Genomic DNA, 25,475 nt, shown 5'->3' with positions numbered 1-25,475 from the left:
GTGTAATGATATGACAGTGTTGATTCCTGTCAGTGTTCAGACTGAGGTGCCTGGGAGAGGTCTGTTGGGGAATGATCTAGGAAATCTAGGAGTAGTATCCAGTACCCCCAGGCCTCCCAGTATGGAGACCCAGAACCAAACCAAATTGGCTACAGAGGCCACTTTAAGGAGCCACTCTAAGCCTGTGGGAACCTCTACTGAGAACCCCACTACAAGCCCTGGTGTTGGTAAATTGACCTCTGACCCAGGCAAATTTCAGGCTAACAGGTTGGGGAAATGGGAGCCCCAACCAAGCTCCATCATTGTTCCCCCAGTTATAGAGTCGGTGACTCCCCCTGCTTCTGAGGAAGAGGTGGATAGACCTACTGGAACCCTAACTAGGCCTAAGAGAACTGGTAATTCTCAGTGCTGGTGGAAAACCAGAAAAGAAAAGTCTAAGGCCAAAGACCTTCAGACTGTTGGACCTTCCACAGAAGACTCCAACCCAATTCCTAGACTTAAGGGGGAAACTCCTAAAGTAGGTAAAGGTAGATCTAAGAGGAAGGGGAAGCATGCACCTTGCTTATCTCCATCCCCTCCAACCAAGTGGCCTAAAACCCAACCTTCTCCCAACAGAGAGGTGGTGAGGACCTCTGGAGGCCCCTCTAGATCTAAGGGAATCCTTTATAAGGACCCCTTGAAAAAGCCTAACACAGGTTCAGAAGTTGTAACCACTTCTGAGGGACTGGTTAACCAGATCCCCTATAACTTTAAAAAGACGGATGTTCCTCAAAGGGTTTGTAGGTCATATAGCTTACAAAGGAAAACCTTTGCTTTGACCATAGAACATAGGTCAGGGTGTCATCACCAAAATGCTGATGGTCTCTCTAGGATGTAGTCATCGACTAGTGGTATGAGATTCATCCAGGAGTGGATTAAATCCTCCTGTCCCTTAGTCTGGGGTGCGGGGGCAAGTGCCTGTTTAGGCTGAATTTCCTAACCTAGTGAGTCCCCCAGCAGCTTTGCTGGATTTCTGGAGTTTGTTTTTTTCTCCTGCCAAGAGTGAGATTCTTTACCCCCACTCTTCGACATGATTTATGGTGTTCCTTTGACTGTTAATGTGTTTTATGGGCTATGGGTCCTTTACTCCATTGGGTCTCATGTGTTTTTACTATGTGTGTTACACAGCACCCTCTGTGCAGTGACACAGGGGTGTCATAGTGACACCCCACCATAGACTCCATACCCTGGGACTGACTACTGTCTCCCAGGGCATGTAAAGTCACCATTGGCTTTATAGTCTCAAATTATGAACAGAAACCAGTACAAACCATCATATTGTGGACGTAGTGGCCGGGGCAATTCGATTGCCCCGGGGTCTGTTAGTCGAGGGGGCACGTCTCCATCCCCCCTGTTCGAGTTTTGGCTGGTGGCAGTGGATACTACTTTTTATATTCGACCGCGAATATACCCTATGGGATTTTCCCATTGTTCGAGGCTACCAACTTTAATTATTTAATTCTCATAGCCTCGAACATACCGCCGGTTTATTTATTTAATATTAATTCGCCGGTTGGTATTTTTTGCCAGGACTCGATTCTAAAATGGCGTTTGTGTTCTCTTCTGTGACTCCAACCCAAGTCGAGCCCTTTGTTCCACTTTTGGCGGGCTTCTCCACAGAAGCCTCCAAAAGTGGTGCCACTCTGTCTGGGTACCACAGGGGGTGTGGAAGGGGGTTTAGGCACCCTGGACTGAGTTACCTTGGTAACTCAAGTCGCACTCTTGTGTGATTGGCCCAAGTGGTGAGCCGGCCTGCTCACCACTTAGCATGTTTGATTGACAGCTAGACTGAGTGAATGGGGGTGTGCTGCATAAAAGCAGGGCTTTGGGGACTGGAACTTCAGAAGCCACCACAGGACCTGAGAATCCGACGAGGGAGAAGCTGAGCCGACCTGCTACGACGACACCACCGGTGGAGCCCTGCGGAACCGACTCACCACTTCCCGACGACAGAGCAGATCTCCCTGCTGGAGAGTCTTCTTCCCCTGACTGGTGGGCACAACCAGTTTACCTTCTTTTTCTCGCATCCCAGGAAGTCTTGTGGTCGAATTGCCCGTGCCAAGCACCCCGGCAACCGGATAGCCACTTACCACTGGACCGCGAACAAAAGGACTGCTCCTTTTAACTGAGAACTCCGCGGCTGGTTTCTTCCCTGGCAGTGCAACGGACTCCTGTCTTCCTCCCCGACGAGATCCTCTCTTCCCCTGGACGAAGCACCGACTTGCATCCACTGCCAGGAACAACTGCCCCCGCTGGAGTATTCTCACCACTTTAAGGTACCGTGTCCGTCAGGCCTCCCTTTCTAAAGATTGCTACAAGGTAATAATAATCCCTTAACCTTCTGGACTGGGCTGGCCTTGACCATCTAACTGGTCCCTTTCTTTTGGTCCAACTCTTTCTGAACCTTTCTGAGACTTTTGTGCACTTTTCAACCGTGTGACCTTGGACACATTTCGTTCTGATCCTCTTAAAGTGGATCCGGCTTTCTGAACTCTAACTTCCCGGTTTGACTCTTCCTTCCTCCCTTGCTGTATTCTTGTGAAAGTGTTGGGATCTGTTTCAATTTATATACTGCTTTTCTCTCCCTTTTAAAACGAATTATTAGAGTGCCATCTGCGTTAAGCGCTCACTGCTGTCTGGAAATAAGTGGGGCTTTACTTAAGACTTGTCTAATATTCTTTTAAGGGAGTGTATATATTTTAGTGACCGTGTTTTTGAACTGCTTAATATTAGTGCCTGTGTGTTTTATTAGATGTGGTTTTAAATAAATAATTCTATCTCTTTTACACCAAGCTCTGGTCAGTGTTTGCTTGTTCTTCTGTGTTCTTTTGACCTATTGTGAATACTCTGTATACTGCCTAACTCTTCTTGAGGGAAGTCTGACTGCTCAGCCACAGCTACCAAGTGAATCTGTGTGTTACAGACTGCTAACAAGTGGGTTTACTGCCAAACACCTGCAGTCTTAAATCTTTTGCAGTGGTCCCAGAGGGAACTGCACAGGTTTCTGCCTAACAGAAACCGCAAGGCAAATCACAAATGGCACCGAAGGATAGAACAAGTAAAACTCTACAGAGTACAGCGGAGCACTGTAAGGAAATAACACAGATACAACGCACCGAGTAGGGGGCGGGGTCTGCTCAAATACCTGAGTCTGCTATCTTGAATGAGGACTAGAGCGGAGATAGGGAACTTTGAACTAATGTCTCCAGAAGTGCCACAGCTTCCACTGGCGATTCCTGACAGTATACCCCCTTCCCCTCGGGGGACCCCCCGGCCTACCCGGGTGCAATTGGTGGAATCTTCTTACCAATTTGGGTGCATGAATGTGACTCTCAGGTTCCCTCAACGTTTCTTCAGTCGGGTATCCCTTCCAATGAACCAGGTATTGTACTCTACTCTTGCGATATCGGGAATCCACTAGATATGCAACCTCATATTCATCTGAGACAGGAGCCCTGGGTGATGGTACCTTGCGATAGTGTCTCTGATAAGGATCATCCTTGTATGCCTTCAGTAGGGAGGTGTGAAACACAGGGTGCACCCTCTGGAGGTATTTGGGCAAACGTAGTCTATAGGCTACTGGATTGACTTGAGATGTTATAGGAAAGGGATCCAGAAATCGTGGGGAGAATTTTGCCAGAGTGGACCCATTTGGGCAGGGATTTAGACAATAACCAGACCAACTGGCCCACCTTCCAGTCTGGGTTGGCACGCCTCTTCTTGTCTGCCCATCCTTTCTGTGACTGCTGACTAGCCTCATGAGCCCTCTTAGCCAAAGCATGTGCTTCATGTAGGTCTTTCAGCACACTGTCTAGAGCTGGAATGCTTGTAGACTGCACACTAGACCAAGGTAAGTGTTGGGGATCATAACTGTAAGTCCAATAGAACAGGCTCATCTGGATTGATGTATGGACTGAGTTAGTATCGGCAAACTCTGCTTGAGGGATAAAGCGAAACCATTCATCCTGCTGGGAACTGCAGAAACATTTTAAATACTGTTCAAGGCTGGCATTAAGTCTTTCGGTCTGCCCATTACTCTGTGGATGGTATCCCGATGAGAGGGCTCTGTGAATATCCAGAATTCAACACAAGGCAGACCAGAACTTGGAGGTGAATTGAGTGCCCCTATCAGACACTATAGTCCTAGGTAGACCATGAAGACAAACATTGTCTCTAAGAAAGGTGACAGCGGTGTCAGGAGCTGAAGGAATCTGAGGGAATGCGGAGAAGTGGGCCAACTTACTGTTTGAATCTACAGTAACCATAATGGTAGTCATGCCACAGGACATGGGGAGGTCAACAATGAAGTCAGTGGATACATGTTCCCAAGGACGTCCGGGTAATTGAGGTTGTTGTAACAACCCAATGGGTTTACTCGTTTGGTATTCACTGGAAGCACAAGTGGGGCAAGAAGATACATACTTGTATACATCCCTTCGGAATGTGGCCACCAGAAACCTCGACTGAGTAAATCATAAGTCTTCCTTATCCCTGGGTGTCCAGACAAGGGTAACTCGTAACACCAGGAAAGGACTTGTTCCTGAAGTTTCTCTGTGGGGACATAGAGTGCAGTATCCTTATAGTAGAGCCCATCGATACCTTGTGTGACAGTAGAAGGAAGGTTTACCTGACCTTGATAGTGTGAACACAGTTCTTGGAGAAAAGTGGAGGTTGCCGCAATTATCCTTAGTTCCCGGGAATACCAGGTCATGACCTTGATAATTTCCAGAGTCATCTCCTTGACAGCGAGACAAGGCATCGGCCTTCTTATTTTCCGATCCAGGTATGTAAGTAATGAGGAAATCAAATTGTAAAAAGAAATACGCCCATCTGGTATGACAAGCATTGGTGCATTCCATCTGCTGCAGTACTCAAAGTTTTCTATGGTTTGTGCGGATAAGGAAACTGTGAGCTGCTCCTTGTAGGAGATGACGCCACTCTTGGCATGCTAACTTGATGGCTAATAACTCTCTTTCGAGCACTGAGTAATTGCGCTCGCTGCTGGTCAAGGTCTTGGAATAGTAAGCCACCGGGTGTTCCAGGCCATCCGCTGTCCTTTGGAGTAAAATGGCTCCAACAGCTCCTATAGATGCGTCTGTTTCTAAAATAAATTGTCTGGTCTGATCCGGTTGCACCAATATAGGAGCCGATGTAAATAGTCTCTTAAGATGCTGGAAGGCTTCTCTGGGTTCCTTAGCAAATGTAAACTTGACCCCCTTTTTAAGAAGAGATGTGATGGGTAACACCAATCTGGAGAAGTTGGGGATAAATTGACGATAAACTTTGCCAATCCAAGGAATCTCTGCACCTCCTTGATGTTCTGAGGTTCTTTCCAATCCAGAATAGCCTTGATCTTACTAGGATCCATTCAGATACCTTCCTTAGAAAGGATGAATCCTATATACAATACAGATGTAACCTCGAACTGACACTTTTCAGGCTTGACCAGTAGTCTGTGTGATTGCCGGCGATTTAATACCTTCTTCAATAGATGGTGGTGATCCTGTAAGGTTTGGGAAAATATCAGGATATCATCCAGATAGACCACTACTGACAAGAACAATATGTCACCTAATACCTTGTCCATAAACCTCTGGAAAATAGCCGGGGCATTGACTAGCCCAAATGGCATCACTCTGTACTCGAATAGACCCAACGGTGCGTGAAAGGCTGTCTTCCATTCATCGCCCTTCCGCAGATGGTAGACTGCTCTTAGATCGAGTTTGGTGAAGTAGACCGCTCCTTGTACCGCCTCCAAAATGTCTCGTATCAATGGCATTGGGTATCAGTCTCGGATGGTAATATGATTTAGACCTCTATAGTCTATACATGGTCATAGTTCTGAGGAGTCTTTTTTGGGAATAAAGAACAAAGATGAACCACAGGAAGACTTAGACTCTTGGATGAGACCATTCTGTAGGTTGGCTTCCAGGTAGTCCTTTAAAGCACGCCTTTTTGGTAATGATAGCGGGTACATGCGTCCAAAAGGTACAGTGGTATCCGGAATCAGGTCTATAGCACAATCCTCAGCTCTATGGGGTGGTAACAGTCTGGGTAAGGTATCTTGGAACACCTCCGGATATTCTTGATACTGAAGTGGAACTGAAGATATCGTCATGGTACCTATGACACTGGTCTCTTCTTCTTCTGATTCCTTGAATGAAGGGTTAGAACAGTTGGATCCACAATATTGTGAGTTAAAACTCACCCAATTGGATGACCAGTCTATCTGAGGGTTATGCTTCCTCAACCAGGGGATTCCGATTACCAATGGAAAGTGTGCCACTCTGATCAGATCAAATACCATGTATTCTTGATGTTCTCCCAGCTTCATCTTTAGGCGTAATGTCTCCCTTGTTATCGGACCAGACGACAGTGGGGTTCCATCAACTCCTTCAACCGGTATTGGTCTCTGCTTAGGTCTTGAAGGCACAAGATTCTCTCTGGCCCAGTTTACATCTATAAAGTTGCCGCATCACAGTCCAACATAGCCATGACTTCCGTGGGATTGGAACCAGATATCCAAAGAAGGACTCGAAACACCATAAGTCTGCCGTCTTCCGTGTTCTCTATTGGTCTTGAATCGTTGCAAGGGTTGTAGGTAGCTCCCCCAATACTTCCCTTGCTGTAGATCGGGGGCTGGAGTTTTCCTTCCTCCTAGGCGGAACCTCAGGACAATTTCGTATTAGATGCTTGGAGGAACCGCAATACATGCAAAGACCTGCATCTCGACGTCTCTTTCGCTCTTCAGGGGTCAAGGGCCCTCATGTCGCTCCAATCTGCATTGGTTCTTCTGCAGGGTGACTATTTCTAAAGATTGGGGAGGTAGGCTGGATGTCTGCGGAGTGGTTCGGGGTCTTCTCCTCTCCTGGCGTCGTTCCTGCAGTCTGAACTTAATCTGTAAGGATAATGTCATTAATTCTTGAAAGGATGCTGGTCGTGCCACTCGTGACAGCTCATCCTTAATTTCGTCCTGGAGTCCACGTCTGAATATGATTTGTTTGGCTGAATCTGGCCAGTCAGTCTTAGTTGCCAGTCTCAAAAAGCGGGATAGCTATGTCTGTACATCCGTGGTTCCCTGACGTACATCCAGAATTGCTTCCAAAGAAGTATATAGGACCTCGGGTCGGTCAAATCGCTCTTTAAGCGACTCCAGAAAGCGGTCATAATGGTTTAAGGAAGGATCGTTCCCAGTAACCATTGGAGTGGCCCACGTTAAAGCGTTTCCAGTAAGATTGGCAATGATAAATCCAACTCGGGATCATGCCGTCCCATAAGCATGTGATCTGAAGGTGAAATATACTTGGCAAGCATCAAGAAAGTACTTAAGTCCTCCTGGGTGTCCATCATACTTGCCGTAGGATAGCGCCATGGGTGGAAGATCACCACGATCATCCCGATGTAACACCACCTGTTGCCAAAGTGCCACATTCTCAGTCCTCAACGCTTGTACCTCCACAGTGAGGTTCTGCATTGCTGCGAACAACTCCTGGTACTGATCTAAGGACGCCATAGAGATTATTGGGCATTGTATGCTGTCAGGATTCTTCCCGTCTTCCCAAATCTCCTCCTCACGTGATTCTTTGGATGACTTGTCCTTAGTCTTCTTGCGGGGCTTCCTCTTGTCTGGCAATGGTTTCTCTTTAGACTTTCGGTCCTTCCGATCGTGCAAATAGGGTCTGGCTCCCTCGGAGGCCACCTTGGCAGGGATTGGTACCTGCCCTTGGGGGACCCTGAGGAGCCAAACCCCGAATTCAGGCAAAAAGCCGATTGGCAGAAAAAACCCTGATGTCCAGTATCGCTGGGTAAATACTGGAAGTCTGTGGTCTTGGAAGATGGCACTTTTAGTGGTAAGGAAAGGTAACAACAGGAACCGTTCAGGAACTCCTTAGTGGCAATGACCCAAAAATGAGTAATGAATAAGTAATAGGAAGACGAAGTTAAGAAGAGAAGAGTAGGCAAGAAGGAAAAAGTTCAGAATGGATAGAATGATGCAGAAATCTGCCTCTTCCTAGGAGGAAGCGCAGAGCTCTCCAAGGGTGAAGATTATGTAGCCAGAAGATAACAGTAATGAATTGAGCAGGAACAGAGAGAGCTGTTACAAACACTGCCCTTTCCGCAGATGGAACCGCTGAGCGTCACGGAGCTAGACCAGGATCCGAACGTTGGTTCAGGTAAGTAAGAAAGGCGGAGGAACGCCGAAGGTAGAGGCGCAGTGTAGCGTCGGAAATCAAAGAGTTGAAACAAACACTTACCCCTTCCACAGATGGGAACACAGGGGTGCCGCGGAAAGGAACCTGCTCTAAGAAGAGTAACTGGTAAGGGAGGAATGGCAGTAGGACGCCGAAGGATAGGGGCACGGGTTAGCGTCGGAAATCAAAGAGTTGAAACAAACACTTACCCTTTCCACAGATGGGAACACGGGGGTGCCGCAGAAAGGAACCTGCTCTGAGAAGAGTCACAGGTAAGAGAGGAATGGCAGTCGGACGCCGAAGGAAGAATCACAGAGGAAACAAGTAACTGACAAATTGCTGTAGTAGGATAGTAGAACGAAAACAAGAGAGGGCATACGGGCGAAACTGCAAGGCAAATCACAAATGGCACAGAAGGATAGAACAAGCAGAACTCTAGAGAGTACAGCGGAGCACTGTAAGGAAATAACAGATACAACGCACCGAGTAGGGGGCGGGGTCTGTTTAAATACCTGAGTCCGCCATCTTGAATGAGGACTAGAGCGGAAATAGGGAACTTTGAACTAATGTCTCCAGAAGTGCCACAGCTTCAACTGGTGATTCCTGACAATTTCGTCCATTCATTTTCATTTATCAAAAAAATCAAAATGCCAAGGCGAGTGCACTCTCCCCGTGCGGATGGTCGAATTCCTCACAATCCCTTAATAATCCACAGCGGTTGACCCACTCAGTCTATTCCTGTATTTAGGATTTTGCCACAGAATGGAGCTATGAAGTGGGGCTGATAGTATCCACATGGTCCCCTAAGGAAGCATCAGTCCTCACAGCTAAAGGCGCTGTACCACTTTAAAGGGGTATTTGCTGGCTAAAGACAGACATCTCATTAAGGCGGCCAATAATCTCTGCCATGTTTTATCCTGTTTTTCGCGCTTTGGAGTAGGCCAGTAAATATGCTTGGAAATTGACAAAGTTCAGCATAGGGCTCTTGTTAAACAATCTAAAAAATAGCTATTCGTTTAGGACACCTATTATTTGTTATAATTAATGCAATGCACGGCTGCCTTTCCGATTAAAGAAGCCATTTGCCCATTTTGTACTGGACTCCTTCTTCGCATTTCTTATAAGGTGTGATCAGCCCTTAAATGACGTTTGCCCCAAAAACGTATATACCGTTTTTATTACGGCCTTTTGCACTAACTATTATTTTTGTTTAGGATAATGGGGTGGTACCTGGAGTGGCCAATCAGATTCCAGGGGTGGCACGTGGCACCCAGGCCTCTCCCCGGACACGCCACTGTTCCCAGTTGCAGGCGAGGTCCCACCAAACAATTTGAGATGGGACCCCGACACATCTGCCGGCCTTGCGGTACTACCGTGCCGTCGGATGTGGTGGTGCGGACATGGGATTTCTGACTTCCCACTTCCCCTTCCCATTGACAGCCAATCTTCTGGTTATAATATGATCCCATCCCTGCCTGCGTATGAATTACAACATGAGAGGGATGATGTTATTTCTAACATCGGAGTACATGTGAAACCGTGGTTGTCCGCAGCAGGGACTGTGCCGCATGTAAATGAAACCGTAAGTCCTTGAGCTGTAAACAGAGAGGCACGTGGCCTCTGCGCAGCCGCGGCTTGTGTTTCCTTCCTGGTTGCCTGGCGACAGGGACGCTTTGCAAAGCTTATTTCCTTTGCCTTCACTTTCTTGCCTGAATTTACCAGCTGCAGGTCAGAGCCGGATCCCGCTCTTATTTATTTTTGCACAATTTACCCCCGTCGCCCCCCCACGCCCCTCGGCAACCCCCCAACTCCCGGCCAACCCCCCACGCCATCCCTATCCTCATGTAGGGGGTCTAATTTAGCTAAATAACGGTCTTCGCCCCTTACAAATCACCGTAATAGTAATTCCTTCATCGTAGTTTTATATTGACCAGATACCTTCGCTGTAATAGCCCCTGCTCCTCCTCATGTAGGGGACCCGCAGTTATATTGAACACAGTAGCGCACTAATAGATCCTTATTTTGATTCATGCGATCCTTCTGTTATACGGCTGTATTATATATCGTGCTAGTACCCGCTCCAAAAGGAGCTTTGTATTTTCTTTAATGACTGACTCGTTATAGATGAGATTTGCATTTTGATTGACGACCTCCCGCGCATCTCCGTTATGGTTAATTGTCCCATGTCTCCAAATGTAGTGAATCTTTATTTGTCATATTAACCATCTCACAGTAAAAAAGGATTTTTTTTTGTCATCAATGTTTCCTCCTGCTTTAGGGAATTCACATTTGTATTAAGCCACTGATATTTGGATGGGCGCATCTCTGTCACATGAAGGGAAGGTCGTAGCAGTGGCCCCTAGGAGAGGCGGAGACCATGATCTAGCCACCTAGCCCCCTGGTGACAGAGCAAAGAAACAGCATGGGCCCCATGGTAGACCCAAACTCCCAGCCAGACTTGGAGAAGGAGCGGAAGGAGCATGTTCGCTTGCGGCGGCAGATCTGCCTGCCTGTTGAACAGGGACCAGAGGACCGCCATGACTTCACCAGCTTCCAAGATCAGGCCAATTTCACCAAGTTCAACCCCCATGCATCAGCGCAGTCTGGACGGGGCCACTACAGCTTGGCTCCCATTCGGGATGATGCGGCCCTGATAGACCCAATCTCCGGTAGGATGGCCCCTGGGGGGGAAGTGGAGGCAAGGGCAAGCCATGGCACTGCCATGCCCAGCGTGGATGTTGGGAAGAGAGAGAAAGTGAAGACGGCACCCCCTTGCAGAGCCTGGTCAGCAAAGGAGGAGGAGTTTGAGATGCTCTTGCACCAGGGCGGCAAAAGATGGACATCCACGTCTGTGTCTGACGCCATGCTCAGAGCCAGGCTGGGAGGTAAGCATCTTTTATTTACAGGCATGCTTGAATTGACAATAAGAAAAGGTTTAGCTTTATTACCTCTAATGAAATAAGTTGCCACCCTATGATCTTATGTCCTTCCACCTTTCTTGTATCCTTGGGCCTCTCTTCATGGACCTAACAAGCCTTCTGATCCTAATAGCCCCAAAAGTCCATCCTTCTTCATGCGGACGCCCAACTTGTGCACTGCTGCGATCACATGTGAAAGTGTCCCGAAATCAGCAACCCAAGAGGGTACGAAGTGTAACATGCACTCCCGATTTTTGGCAGATCCCACCCTCCATTGCAGTGAGGAGGTCGAGGACGTACCTATTTTGCACAGTCATTAACCGCAGGTTCCTTAGTTCCATCTTGATAACGTTGAACCCTTCTTCAGTGTCGTTGGCCAATTGGATCAGATCCCATCTCACTATTTGGAGCCACTTGGCATTCGCTCTTGCTTGGATGCTGGGGACTAGAAATGCGAAAAATGTCTCTGCTGAGATAAACGGTTTGTACTGGGCAGGTATCTGTGCAAGGAGGTTGGTGGAATCTTTGGAGATGTAGTTGGAGCGCCTTTTCCGGAACAGACGGTCATGTCGCTCTTGCTCAGGCAGAATGCCGAAGAAAGGGGGCTTATCTGTGAAAGCTGTGATAGTTTTTACTGGCTGCATCTGTTGCATTGAGAGCGCAGGTAGCAGTGGCCCCCCTTTCAAATGTTCCTCAGGTATCACGAGCAGTACAGAGTGCAGGGTCACAAGCGCACAGTAGCCTTTCCATGATGGCGGAAGGTGCATGTACGCCTGTTTACCACACACCCAATAATAGTCCATTTGGGCTGCTGTGCCCTTTCTGAGGTCTGGAAGAATGATTGCTCTATTGCAGTGGGTGTTTGACCCCACTGTTGTCCGACCCTCATTGTAAAAGCACGGTCCATATGTTTGTTCCTGGACCTTGATTGGTTTTTCAAGAGCAGAGAACCACATTAGTTTGGTGACATGCTCACTCCACGTTTGTGCACAGTGGTTTTCTGCAACGTCCAGTTTCTCATCCGATAGTCCCCACACGCCTTCAGCCTTGCACATGAAAGTTGAGTCTTGCCATTTTCTGTCTACGAAACCTGTTCCTTCTGTTGCAAGAAAGGGTTCCTTGATGCATTTTGGTCCTGTGGTTCCTTTTTTGCAAACCTTTTCATCAGGTGGTAAAAGTGTCATTTTTACTGAGTGAACTTGAAAGGTACTGTGTATCCTGCACAGAGTAAGGTGAACAAGATACTGTGTTTCTAGCAAAGGCACTTCTTGGGGAACCAGCACCTTGGGTGTTCCTGACACATGGGGAATTAAGGAGCAAACGTAACAGCTCCCATTGGTGGTTTCTCTACCTGTTGTTCTCATATCAGAATACCAACTGTTGGATTGCCCTGGATGGTTAATGTCTTCCACCTTGTCCAACCCATGATAAGCGTCATATTTTTGTGGACGCACGTCTCTTTTCCAGTTTGTTACATGAGGATATCATCCTCATTTCTGCCCATCTTTCTCTGTCACACAATCGTATATACAGGTTATCTGGTTATCTGGTAACAGAGCAATGACCTTACTTGTGCAAATACTTGCATTTGTAGTGTTGCATATAACATTGCTATCATTTTCACTGGAACTCTGTACACCATGTAAGGGGGTCACATCAGAATAAGAGGGAACATTCGTAAGTTGGGGTAAAACTATAGAGGTAGATAGTTTTGAGGTAGGGTTTGCCTTAGGCTGTACAGTTGTTTCGTCTCTCATCATAGGGCTGGTGGGGGATGGTAACAATATGTGAGCACTAGAAGCAGTAACAGTTGTACTCTGGAGCATAAAGGCTTTTTCTGAGGCTGTATCAATCGAGGCATTCCGAGTTGTATCATCAAACATAAATACATTCGCTGAGGTAGGCAGTGTAATTAAGGGCATTGGTTTGGTCAGGTTTTTGTGTAGTGACGTAAGATTGCATGACGTAAGATTATCCATTTAACACTCCCCCTCTTTTATATGGGCTCCCCAGATAAAAGCATCCCCCCAGTACGCTACAGACACTAATAGGACAGTAGTAAAAACAATTGCTACGAAGTTCAGACCGCACTCGTAACTGAACGAGCGGATTGAACTTATTACATTGCTACTTCTATCTAACTGATTATTAAACATAGTGACTGGCAGCAGCTCGACCATTTTTGCACCTAAAGAAAGGGGCGATATAAGGGGTTATAGACAATGCAAGGTGGTAAAAGGTGCAAGAAAAGCAAAAGGGTAGAATAATGCATGGAAATATAGTGCACAGATAATCATCCAAGAGACATTTAAGCAATATTTAATCTTCAATACATATGTATATATATCTATGCATATTTTCTCATTCTTTTTCTTTATTACTGCATCATTTACGTTCCAGTCCTTGTCCCTGTATACCCTCCTTATGTAGATATATTTGCATTCTCTCTGTTTTTCTAAGGCACTGCTGCTTCCTGCTCATTGTTTTGTGTCTCAATTGGGCTAACACTGTCATGGGCATTTCTGACATCTGTCAGATGCACCCAGTACTTCAAACCCTTCACCTTTACTGCTTGCAGTGTACAATATACCACTTTGTATGGGCCAAGGAAATGTGGTGCATTCCATCTCCTTACAAAGCTGCAAACATTCACTAGTTCTCCTGGCATAAGGGGCTTTGCTGGGCAGTCTACCACAGCTGTGGACGTATCTGTTTCATTCTCTTGTGTAAAAGGTGGGACGACTTGCTTTGCAATAATTCGCACTGCCCGTGTCATTTGAGTTAAGTATTCCCTGAATTCCTCCCCCAGTACTGTTGCTGTCCAGGGTGCATCTGACATTGTTCTCACTAGGGACAGAGGTGTTTGCATTCTCCTTCCTGTCACTATTTCATGGGGGGACAAGTGGTCTGCGTGCGCAGCTGGAACAGGGCCAGCAGTAAACAATACACCCAATTTTTCTTGAGACTATGGCACAATTCTGACATTTTGCTTCTGAGAAGGCCATTTATCTTCTCGACCACCCCATTTGCTTTGAGTGGTAAATCGAACACATCTTATATTTTATTCCCAGGAAGGATGTTACTTCCTTGAAAAGGTCATTAACAAAATGGGTTCCATTGTCAGACTTTATGACGTCACATATTCCCCACCTCGGGAACACTTCTCTGACCAAAAAGGGTGCAGCGCTTTTCACGTCTGGGTTAGCTCAGGGCCATGCTTCCACCCAGAGCGAAAAAGGACAGACCACCACTATCAGATATCTTGCTCCATTGCACCTTTTTCCCATGTCTGCATAATCACGGAAAGGTCTGATGGGCCGGGGCAATGCTCCTCTTAAAGTTCTTAGGGTCATCCCAGAGTTATACGTTTGGCAAGTGACACATTCAAGGGACATTTTAGTGAGGTGTTCATGGAGGTTTGGGATGAACCAATGTCTGCAGCTACATGTTGTTCACCTTGTGGGCTGGGAAATGGAATTGCTGGAATGCTATTTTTAATAGTTCTAAAGGCATCACTAACTTTCCTGTTGTGTCCTGCCTCCACAAGCGATCCATGGGGGACTACGTGCATCCACGTTTATTCCATAACTCCTGTTCTATGGGTGCAACACTTTTTTGGAGCTCTATTATCTGGGAAATTGGCAATGCATTGTACCCATTTTCTTGGGTTCCTCACTTTTCGCCTTAAGCACACATTCCGTGTGCCGTTCCCTTTGGAAATACGCTGCATGTTTAGCAGCGGCATCCGCCGCAGCGTTCCCCAAAGATATTTCATCATTGTTGTGTGTGTGTGCTTGGCATTTTACCAGTGCTACCATTGAGGGTTCTGCAACAGTGCTATTAACTCATTTAGGAGCTCTGCATGCTAAACAGTGCTACCAGTTCTGGTGCTTGTGCTGAATAACGCGTTGGACCTTGTTTTTGCACTTTGATCTCATACTCCACATCCTCCATCCTAACTTCCGCTGCTCCCACATGCTTTTCTCCTGTCTCTGGGCAAATGGATGCTGACCCGTCTACAAAATATATTTCAGTCTTCACTTAATGCATTCTCACCTGCCTTGGGAATGTTGTCCCCTTTACCTTCATATGTGGCACAATCATGCGTTTGTATGTCCTACACTGTACATGGCTCTGTTAGGCATGTGGCTGGGTTTACTGTTTTTCAGCACACTATGTGGACGTTTGGACTTGATATGATTTTCTCGTATGCAGTGGCTCTTTGTGTCGTTAATGTTGACTTTGACCGTTCTAAAATGGCAAACAGGGAGTGCTCAACAAACAAGGTGACAGAACATCCCATCACAATCGTAGCACTTTCCTCAATTGCGAGGCAGCAGCTGCAAGAGCCTGTTTGCCAGCAAAATGTGCTTGCATTACTGAGTCAAGAGTGCCGCTATAATAGGCTAATGGCTTGTGACCTAGGGATGTTTTTTGGGTCAGAACTGCTGTCATCAATGTTCCATTCGAGTGTGAAAGCAGGAAAAATTCCAGTTCATAATCCGGTGTTGCTAGGACGGGCTCTGTGGATATTAGATCTTTCAGTGTTGTAAATACATTGTGCATTTCGGGTGTCCATATAAGTGTGGTGTTTTCTTTTTGAGCTTCTTTCAAAGCTTGCAATAAGAGCTTTGTGTAAGCTGCATAATCTAGTATCCAGGCTCTGCAGTAATAATACAGAGGAATTTTTGCATGTCCTTCACTGTGTGGGGTCTTGCTGCAGCCCGCAATGTGGCTGCCCTGTCTGGTATGATTCTTTTCCCATCTTTCAATATCAATTGACCCAAGTACAATGCCTCAGGAAGACAATATTGGAGTTTACTCTTGTCTACTTCGTACCCCTTGTGGGACAACTATTTGAGCAATGTTACTGAGTCTCTTCTACATGCCTCCTCTCCCCCACTGCACACCAAAAGGTCATCAACGTACTGAATGATCATGCTTTGAACATCAATATTACCAAGGTCCTTGTGCAGTACCCTGTTAAATATACTTGGGCTTTTGCAATACCCTTGGGGCAATCGGCAGTGTTCATATCCCTTCCCCCCCAGGGGGAATGCAGTTAGATATTTTAAGTCTGGATGAAGAGGGACTGAGAAAAAGGCATTGTTCAGGTCCACCACAGTGAAATGGGTGACCTGTTTTGGAATGCTGCACAAAATAGATGCCGGGTTCGGGACAAGCGGGAATTCCTTTTGGACAACATCGTTAAGGGGGCGAAGATCCTGCTCCATATGCCAAGACCCCCCTTTTGCTTTTTTAATCGGATACATTGCGGTATTGCATGGTGAATTGGACGGTACTATGATATCATGAGTAGTGCATGTATAGTGTCTTTTGTCCCCTCCTCTGCTTCCCTTGACAGTGGGTATTGTCTTACTCAGGGTAGAACTGCTCCGGGTTTAAGTTTTATTTTTACCGGGGTAACTTCTCTTAACAACCAAACATCATAAGGGTTTGTGGTTCACAGGCTTAGTGGTACCTGTTGCAAATCGTCATAGCAGAATGATGGCTGTGCGCCGACAATGGCCATGAGGGGATTCGTCACTCTTCTGTTTTGTACCATTATGTCACATGGCATGCATATTTCCATTATTATTTCCAGTGTCATCATCAGCGAACAAATCCTCATCCGTTAAATCACGCAGAGCTATGTTTGGGTCTGTACATAATACAGTCCTCCACTCACTCCCGTAAGTGTCCAGTCCAATGGCCACAATACGCTTTGCTGACACCTGCATGCCCAGCAAAAACAATGAGAGTACCGAGGCACTATTTCAGTAGTGGCCACTGGGAGAAAAACAAAATCAGATGGAACCCTCCAATCTTTTTGTGTTATCTCTGGCACCACCATTGCCAACACTTGTATACCATATATAAACATGTAAGCTTTGGTGGGGATCCCTCACAACGCTACTTCATTCACCATGGTATGTATCATCAACATTGTTCGGAGTGTGCCCATCCCTGGGGTGGAGCATATAATGCATTGGTCTGTAAATTCTATGGTCATGTTAAGCTTATTCATCAAATCTCGGCCCAACAAATTTATGGGCGAATCTTCATGATACCGCAGGGGTGCTTGCACTGTCTTTCCCCCTATCTTTACATCTAGATCTTGTGTATAAGATACCGTGACCACAGCCTCAGAGAATCCCTGCGTCTCGAGATTTCCGCCAGATAATGGAAAATTGCCTTCACATAGGCATAATTTCTCCACTCCTGAGTCCACCATAAAGATGAACTGTTGGTTCCCTATCTCTGCCCCCACCAGTGGTTCCTCATCTGGGTGCAAGGTAGTCGATAGGACTGGACACGCAAGGGCTCTCTGTGGGCTGTCCTAATCTGGAAGGGTACTTGTCCCCGGGCATGAGAAAGCACTGTCTCCGAGCACACATGTTCTGCGGTAAGGTGCCGGTGCGCCATTTGCAGTGGTGGAGAAAGGGGTAGTGTGTGTCACTTGATTTTGGTGGGTAGGGCAGGATTGCATGTTCCCTTGGTTGTTTGGTATGTTATGTCCTTGTGTATGCCTCTCCTCATGCGGGGTGCTCCGTTCAAATCCACCCATAGGCAAGCCATACGGGTTTCCTGGGTGCGGGTGGCCATATTGTTGATTGTTATTGTATCTCTCATTTCCTGGGTAATAGACCATGGATCGGGTACGAAATTCCCTGGCAAAATGGCCCAACCTCCCGCAAAACCAACAGGGGACCCGGTCCTACCCCTCTTGGTCCCGCTCCGCCATATCCTCCTCCCCTCCATGTGGTTGTCCTCTGTACCCACCTCTTGCAGGTCTTCCTTGCCAGTGGGGTCCCATATGAGCGTACTCTCCATTCCAATACCCCTGCCCGTTGTCTGCCCAAGCTGCTGCCATCCGAGCATGTAGGGCTACTGATCCCTCCCCCTCTTCTCCCTGCTGTTCTGCCGCGACCTTCACCAACTTGCTCTGTACCAACTTTGCTTTGTCTGCTAATCTCCTCTGTGGTATTTCTTTTTCCCTTTCTTTGATTCTCCTGCAATGGTGTACTATGATGCTTTGTATTTCTGGCCATCCTTTGGTTTCTATCCCAGCAATTTTATCTAGGGCTTTCTGTACCTCCTTGGGGAGGCCTCTTTTGATGATAAAGTAAAATAGGGAGGTGGATTGGTCCTAGGCCGTGCCTGTCTCCGCCCGCTACATCTCCTGCACCCGGAGCATGAACTGCGCAGCATCTTCCTCGTCCTCCATTGTGCACTGCATTACAGAATGTAAATCTGGGGTGTCGGGGAAGGTCCTCTGCAGTGCATCCCACAACTGCGTTCTCACATTGTTAAATGATGCCCCATCATGTCTATCATTGCCCATGGTTACTCCCGGGACCATCGCCTTCGTCCACACTGAGTCAGCCTGATCACCGACTGCTGAAATTAAGAGGCTTTTAACATCTCCTATGGCTATCAGCACCCCCACTGTATTCTTTTGAAATGCATATAACCATTTTCCTGCACCCCTGGAAAGTGGTGGGAGGATTTTTAATAGATTGTTTTTGTCCATCAGTGCCCAAGACACATAGTGGAGCCGTCCTGCTCCTTTGTGGATAAGGGGCATTTGCAATTTGGACCGCTTTTTCCCCTTACTCACCTTCATTCCTTTCTTTTTAGCCAATGGTTTCAAAGCTGTCCCTCCAATCCTTCTTCTTCCCTTTATGTTACCTGTGGAGTTGTCCATTGGATCTGAGACGTCCCTCCCATTGCCCCTTCATCTGACACGTCGAAGTCGCTCCAACATTCCTCATCCCTGTCTGAGGCCACAGAATCATATCCCACAATCACTACCCTTCTCTTTCTACGTGGATATTTTTTACTGTGACGCTATCTATTCGGAAAAGGACATTTCCTGACTTCCATTCATCTTCTGGTAGCACGGAGGGACATCTCTGTGAGGGTTGCAATGGAGGCTGTCCTCCCCCTGGCAGTGGCATTGTTGTTTCACACAGGGTACGCAATCGGGATAATTCTGCTTGAGTATTTGTAAGTAATATCCCTAAATCTGGAGTAGTTGGCTTTGCGTGGGTCAGAGTTATGTTCGCTGAAATTTGTGTAATCACCGGTGATGCATTTGCGTTTGAGGGAACATATGCAGGGGCGGTGCAGTAACGGGCGTCACTGGTGCACTCGCTGCTGGCAAATATATTTGGTCACAATACCCCTCTGCAGGTGTGGTAAGCAGTGGCTATAACTTTTCTAGTTCCTCACCTTCCTTACCCTTTCCTCCTGTAGAATTGCTGGGACATATAGGGTGCTCTGAGTCTTTCTCTCTCCCATTTGTAGGGGGCGTTTCCTGAAACATCTTCCACAAATCCAATACCTCCCTCCTATTCTGCAACTGTTTGCCCTTGTATTTTGCTGCCAAATGAATGGCCACATGGACCAACACTACTTTATCAAAAGACCCCTCTTTAGGCCAGGCCTGAGGCGACCCATCCCCTTTAATCTCTGCCACCCACTGTTCATGATACTTCTTTATTTTGTCACTATATAGAGGGAGGCGCTTACAGATATGTGAGAGCGGCGTGTCCACCCCCATTTTACCTTTTTAACTCTTTTTTACCAGCTGATTCCATTTGGTTACTACTTTTAATGGGAATCTTTACTGTATTCAATATAACCTTTCTGTTCTTGTACTTCACAATATTACTTATGCATTTATTTATTTATTTATACATTTGTATAGCACACAAACTGCCCGTGGGCATCGAGGCACTGTTGCTTGCAAGGAACTTAGTTACAGAGTGGGTACAGCTGGGACATGTATTTACAAGTTTGTACATTGATACATTGCTGTGCAGAGTCACAGTCATTTGGTAGGAGTAACAAAATACAAAGTGCATTAGAGGTTAGTCAGGCTGGGCTGATGATGGTTGTTCCACATTAAGTAAAGAGCACCGTTTTCATGGCCTTGCGGAAAGCCATGAGGGATACCTCGCCTCTGAGAGTAGGAGGTAGGACATTCCAGTGTGAAGGTGCATGGTAGGGGAAGCTAGAGCCACCTGCGCTAGTTCTTTTTTACCAAGGGCACACAGAGCATGCTGGCGTAGGGTGATCTGGTTGGTCTTGTGGAGGTGGCGGGGTGGATCCTTTGTGATAGGTAGTCAGGTGCGGTAAAATGGATACACTTGTGGGTCAGGGTCAGAGCTTTGACTATGATCCTTCCCTTTGTAGGGAGCCAGTGAGCTGATTTCCTGGCCTCAGTGATGTGTTCTCTTTTGGAGATGCCTTGGGCAGCGCGTTGTACTGGATGACTTGAAGTCTTTCCAGGTTTTTAGTGGAAGTCCCTAGGAAGAGTACGTAACAGTAGTCTAGCCTTGAGACAGTGATGGTTCTGGCAATGTTGGTACAGTTCTCTTTAGAGAGAAAAGGTCTAGCTGCGTTGATTAGTTTGGTATGGTACGCTGCAGAGGAGGCGATTGCATTGATTTGTCTGTTCATGGATAGGTTGGAATCCAGGTAGACTCCGAGTGTTTTGACTGAGTCTGAAACAGGAATTTTGATGGAGTCAATGGTGAAATGGCTGAATTGTGTGTTGAGGATTTTTTGTGTGTCGGGGGATCATACCAAGAGGAGTTCTGTCTTGTCAGAGTTGAGGCACAGCCCGTTGTCTGCCATCCAAGCTTGGATGGTGTTGTAGATGTTGTTGAGAGTAACAGAATCTGTGTTACAGTTGCCAGTGAGGGTGAGGAGGATCTGAGTATCATCCGCGTAGTGGGTGTAGGAGATACCCATAGCGTCAAGGATGAGGAAGAGTGGGCAAGTAAAGATGTTATAGAGTGTTGGTGAGTGGCAGGATCCTTGGGGCACTCCACAGAGCATGATGGTGGGTGAACCAGAGGCCAAGTCAGAGAATACTTGCATGGTCCTGTCATGTAAGAAGGAGGTGATCCAGGCTGTGGCGTTGGGGGAGAATCTGGCAGTGGAAGTGAGGGGGTGGCATAGGACGGTGTGGTCTACAAGGTTAAATGCCGCGGAGAGGTCAAGTAGTAAGAGTAGTGCTGGTTTGCCCAAGTCTCTGGCATCGTCCATCTGGTGTTTTAGGTCCAGTAGGGCGGTTTCAGTTCCGTGTCTTTGGCGAAAGCCAGATTGATGTAGTCCTAGGAGTTTGTTTTCTTCAATGAAGTGTTGCACCTGCAGGTAAGCTGCTTTGTCCAGTATTTGGAGTAAGAACGGGACAGTGGTGATGGGCCTGTATTTATTAGGAAAGGTTTTTTAAGGGTGGGTGGACCCAAGCTTCTTTGAGGGAGGAAGGGACTTTCCCTGTGGCAAAAGAGGCATTGATGAAGGCGGTCAGGAATGGTGTGAGGGGTTCGGCACAGTCCTTAATAATAGTGGCGGGGCAGGAGTCCCCCTTGCAATTGCATGGTTTAATGGTCCTCATGAGGTTGATCATATCTTGCTCCTGCATGGCTTTGAATGAGAATTTGGGGGAGTCCAGGGAGGGGGAGGGGATGGGGATGGGAGTATTGTGGGGCGTTTGTTTTGTAGATAGTATTTTGGTTTGGAGAGAGCTCAACTTGTTTCGCATTGGCTGTTTGAATTTCATCGCACCATGCTTTATTTTTGGTGATGTTCTGGCCGGTGGGAGTCTCTAGCTCTCTGAAGATAGCGAAGATTTCTTTTGTATTAGGTTTTGTTTTGGAGATTCTGGCTTCAAAGGATTTAGCCTTTGTTAGGGTGATTACCTTCTTGTACTTTTTTGAGCAGACTTTGAAGTCAAGTTTGTCTTTTTCAGAGTGTGAGGTTTGCCACTGTGCTAGCGCGGCCCATTTCTCCATATGGAGTATGATGAGGTCAGGGGTGAACCAGGTATTAGAGTGGGTTGTGGGTTTGGATTTGAAGGGTTTGAGCGGGGCTATGGAGTAGATCGCTGATTTAATAGCGACATCATAGGCTAGCGCAAGGGTTTCTGGGTCAGAGGAGAACGGTGGTCTGAAGGCTGGGCCCTGGAGGAAGGGTAGCAGTCTTTCCTTGGTGAGTTGGCGGGAGCTTCTTGCGAGGGCTGGTGGCAGGAGCTGGGTTGGGGGAGTAGAGGAGTTGGTGGTGGGGATGCTGAATGTGATAATGTGGTGGTCCGACCATGGGGTGGGAGTATTGCTAGAGATGATGAGTGGGCAGTTATGCTGAGTGATCCAGTCCAGTGTTCTGCCTAAAGTGTGGGTAGGGTCAGAGATGGTGTTCCTGAACCCTAGGGTCTCAAGGGCTGAGTTGAGTGATTTGGCTGCTGGGTCCTTGGTGTCATTAAGACCTAGGTTAACGTCCCAGAGGAGGATGACTTTGGAGGGTTTTTTGAGCTTGTCAGAGAGCAGGTGGATGAGAGAGGCCTGGAAGTCACCTAAAGGGCCTGGTGGACGATAGACCAGGAGTATGGTGATAGTGCTGTGGGGAGAGAGGTTGAGTTTGAGTTGAAGATAGTCACTGTTGTTATTCATGGATTTCTCTATCTTTCAAATGGACAGGCAATCTTTGGCAATTAACGCTACACCTCCACCTTTAGACGGGCAGTCTTGTCTGATGATAGAGTAGCCAGGGGGGAGTGCGAGGGAGAGTGCGGGGCCTGAGGCTTCATACAACCAGGTTTCGGTGATCATGAGCAGATCAAGGTTGTGGCTTGTTATGCGGTCATGTATGTCTAGGGCGTGGGCGTTAATGGACCTAGCGTTGATCATGGTGCAATTCAGATGGGGTTCTGTGGTGACTGGGGGGGCACTGGGAGGTGTGGGCGTGGAAGTAGACACAGGTAGGGTAGCATCTAGTACATTCACAATGCAACTGGGGATAGAAGATTGTTATGTTATGTTATGTTATTTTGCATTTATATAGTGCCTTATATGCCATTGGTATGGTCTGAAGGCGCTGGTAGGTTGAACGCGCTTGGGAACCGAAGTTCAGATCCGTAGAGAGAGTAGAGAGAGTCAAAAGGTGTGTGTGTGAGCACCGGGTATGTGTACAGCTCATGCGGTATCCGTGTAATAGCTGCTTCTTAGCGGTAGGTGTGGTGGTTGAGAGATCAGGAGTATGTGTTTGTTCTGGCAGGATTTATCCAGACCGGATGTGGCTGTGTTAGGCCTGAGGAGAGCGCCTGGCTGGGGGGGGGGTGTAACCAGCAGTGTTTACTTAGAATGATGTGGAGTGAGTGGCAGATGTTGGTATGAGAACAGGTATACCGAATGGTGTCATAGTATCTCTGTGTTCTAGTTGAGTGGTGGTGATGTAAAGGAGAGGGTAAGCGTGGTGGTGTGATATGATGGGTTATATGCTCTTTCAAATGTTCTCTGCATTCCAAGCCATACTATATACGTCACGCAATTCTATGCGCTCCAGTCCGTTCCATGCACTCCTATCCACTCCATGCATCCCAGTCTGCTCCATACACTCCGGTCCGCTCCGCGCACTCATGCATTCCAGCTCGTCACGTGCACTCGAGTCCGCTCCGCACGCTCCAGTCAGCCCCACGCATGCACTCTTGTCTGCCCCACGCATGCACTCTTGTCTGCCCCACACATGCACTCTTGTCTGCCCCACGCATGCACTCTTGTCTGCCTCACGCATGTACTCTTGTCTGCCACACGCATGCATTCCGTTCGCTCCAGGCACTCGTTCGTTCCAGGCACTCATCCGCTTTATGCACTCACATGTACTATGCATTCACCTGTTCTACGCAGTCATCCCCTCTACGCACTCATCCTCTCTACGCACATATCCCTTCTAAGCACTTATCCCCTCTACGCACTCATCCCCTCTACACACTCACCCCCTCTACGCACTCACCCCCTCTATGCACTCACCCCCTCTACGCACTCACCCCCTCTACGCACTCATCCCCTCTACACACTCATCCCCTCTACGCATTCATCCCTTCTACGCACTCTTCCCTTCTACGCACTCATCCCTTCTACGGACTCATCCCCTCTACGCACTCATCTGTTCCCCGCACTCATCCGCTTTAAGCACTCGTGCTTTTCACGCATTCAACAGCAATATCCTGTTCTATATATTCATCTCTATACTCATCTGTTCTATATCTTCATCCGTTCTGTACAATCATCCTCTCTGTACAGTCATCTCCATTCATCCGCTCTATCGACTCATCCGCTCTATCCACTCCTCCGCTCTATCCACTCCTCCGCTCTATCCACTCCTCCTCTCTAACCATTCATCCGCTCCACATACTCATTTGTTCTACACACTTATACGGTTTACGCTCATCTGTTCTGGACATTCATCTGTTTTACGCACTCCTGCGTTCTACTCGCTTCTCTATATTTACGCACTTATCCGCGCTACATGCTTGTCCGTTCTACATATCCAGCTGCTCTGCACACTCATCCACTCAATATGTTCATCCATTCCATACACTCATCCGATCTACATATTCATTCGATTTCCACACTCATTCAAGTTATACGGGAATCTGTTCTTCCACTCATGCATTCTTCCACTCAGCGCATTAATTTGTTCCACCTGTTTCATCCATTCTAACTAATTCATCCACGCCATTCACTTTGTTCACTCCTCATGCATTCTGTCCATTTCAGGAGTTTAAATCTCTTTACTGTTTCCGTATGATTTACTCTCATTAACCATTTCACTGCTTTGATGTACTTTATTCGTTTAATTCTGTTTGTCCTTCTAGGTTATTTTAGGGGTAATTTGCTGTCAATTTCTCGTATCAGGTGGTTTGATGGATTGGTGTCGTTGAGTTGCTGTTGGTCTGTTTGGGTTAGTTTTAGTACGGGTTGGATTTAGGGGAAGAGCCAGGTTTTCACCGGTTTGCGGAAAGACGTTAAATCCTCAGTTAGGCGGATGTGGGGTGGGAGTGAGTTCCATAGGGTGGGGGCTAAGGCTGAGAATGATGATCCGCCTAACCTGATTGAGTTTGTCTTCGGTATGACTAGGAGGCCAGCTGAGCTTGATCTTAGGGTGCGTGGGGGGTGATAGGGTTTTAGCTTGTCTTGAAGATATTGGGGTCCGGTTTTATGCAGTGCTCGTTGGGAGATGCACAAGGTTTTGAAAGTCACCCTTCGGGCTACTGGAAGCCAGTGCAGCGTCTTAAGGGCTGGGGAGATGTGGTCTCTTGGGCCGAGCGTAAGTAGCAATGTGGCTGCCGCGTGTTGTGCCCTTTGGAGTTTATTCAGCTGCTACGTGTGGATTCCGAGGTATAGGGGGTTTGCGTAGTCCAGTCTTGATATAACGATTGATTGGACCGCGGAGAGTCTGTTGGGAAAGGAGAGATATGGAAAGATGCGCCTAAGGGTTTTAAGGTGGTAGTGGCAGTACTTTGAGACGTTGTTGA

The 25,475-nt window shown here is 47.3% G+C and overlaps 1 protein-coding gene across 1 annotated transcript in view; it reads left to right on the top strand.

The window, feature by feature from the left end:
• Positions 1–9,886: 9,886 nt before the first annotated feature.
• SPMIP7 (sperm microtubule inner protein 7) overlaps positions 9,887–25,475 on the top strand; it is a 377,515-nt gene continuing 361,926 nt past the window's right edge. The window contains exons 1-2 of the mRNA XM_069613424.1: positions 9,887–9,959; positions 10,510–11,116. Coding sequence (XP_069469525.1) covers positions 10,654–11,116 — 463 coding nt within the window. The 5' untranslated portion in view covers positions 9,887–9,959; positions 10,510–10,653. The remainder of the gene's footprint in view (positions 9,960–10,509; positions 11,117–25,475) is intronic.

This window comes from Ambystoma mexicanum, chromosome 5p (assembly GCF_040938575.1).
Source record: "Ambystoma mexicanum isolate Mex_15411 chromosome 5p, UKY_AmexF1_1, whole genome shotgun sequence".
In the NCBI taxonomy this organism is placed as follows: Eukaryota; Metazoa; Chordata; class Amphibia; order Caudata; family Ambystomatidae; genus Ambystoma; species Ambystoma mexicanum.
Note: the sequence above shows the minus strand (reverse complement) of the source record. Positions and strands in the feature narration are given on the sequence as shown.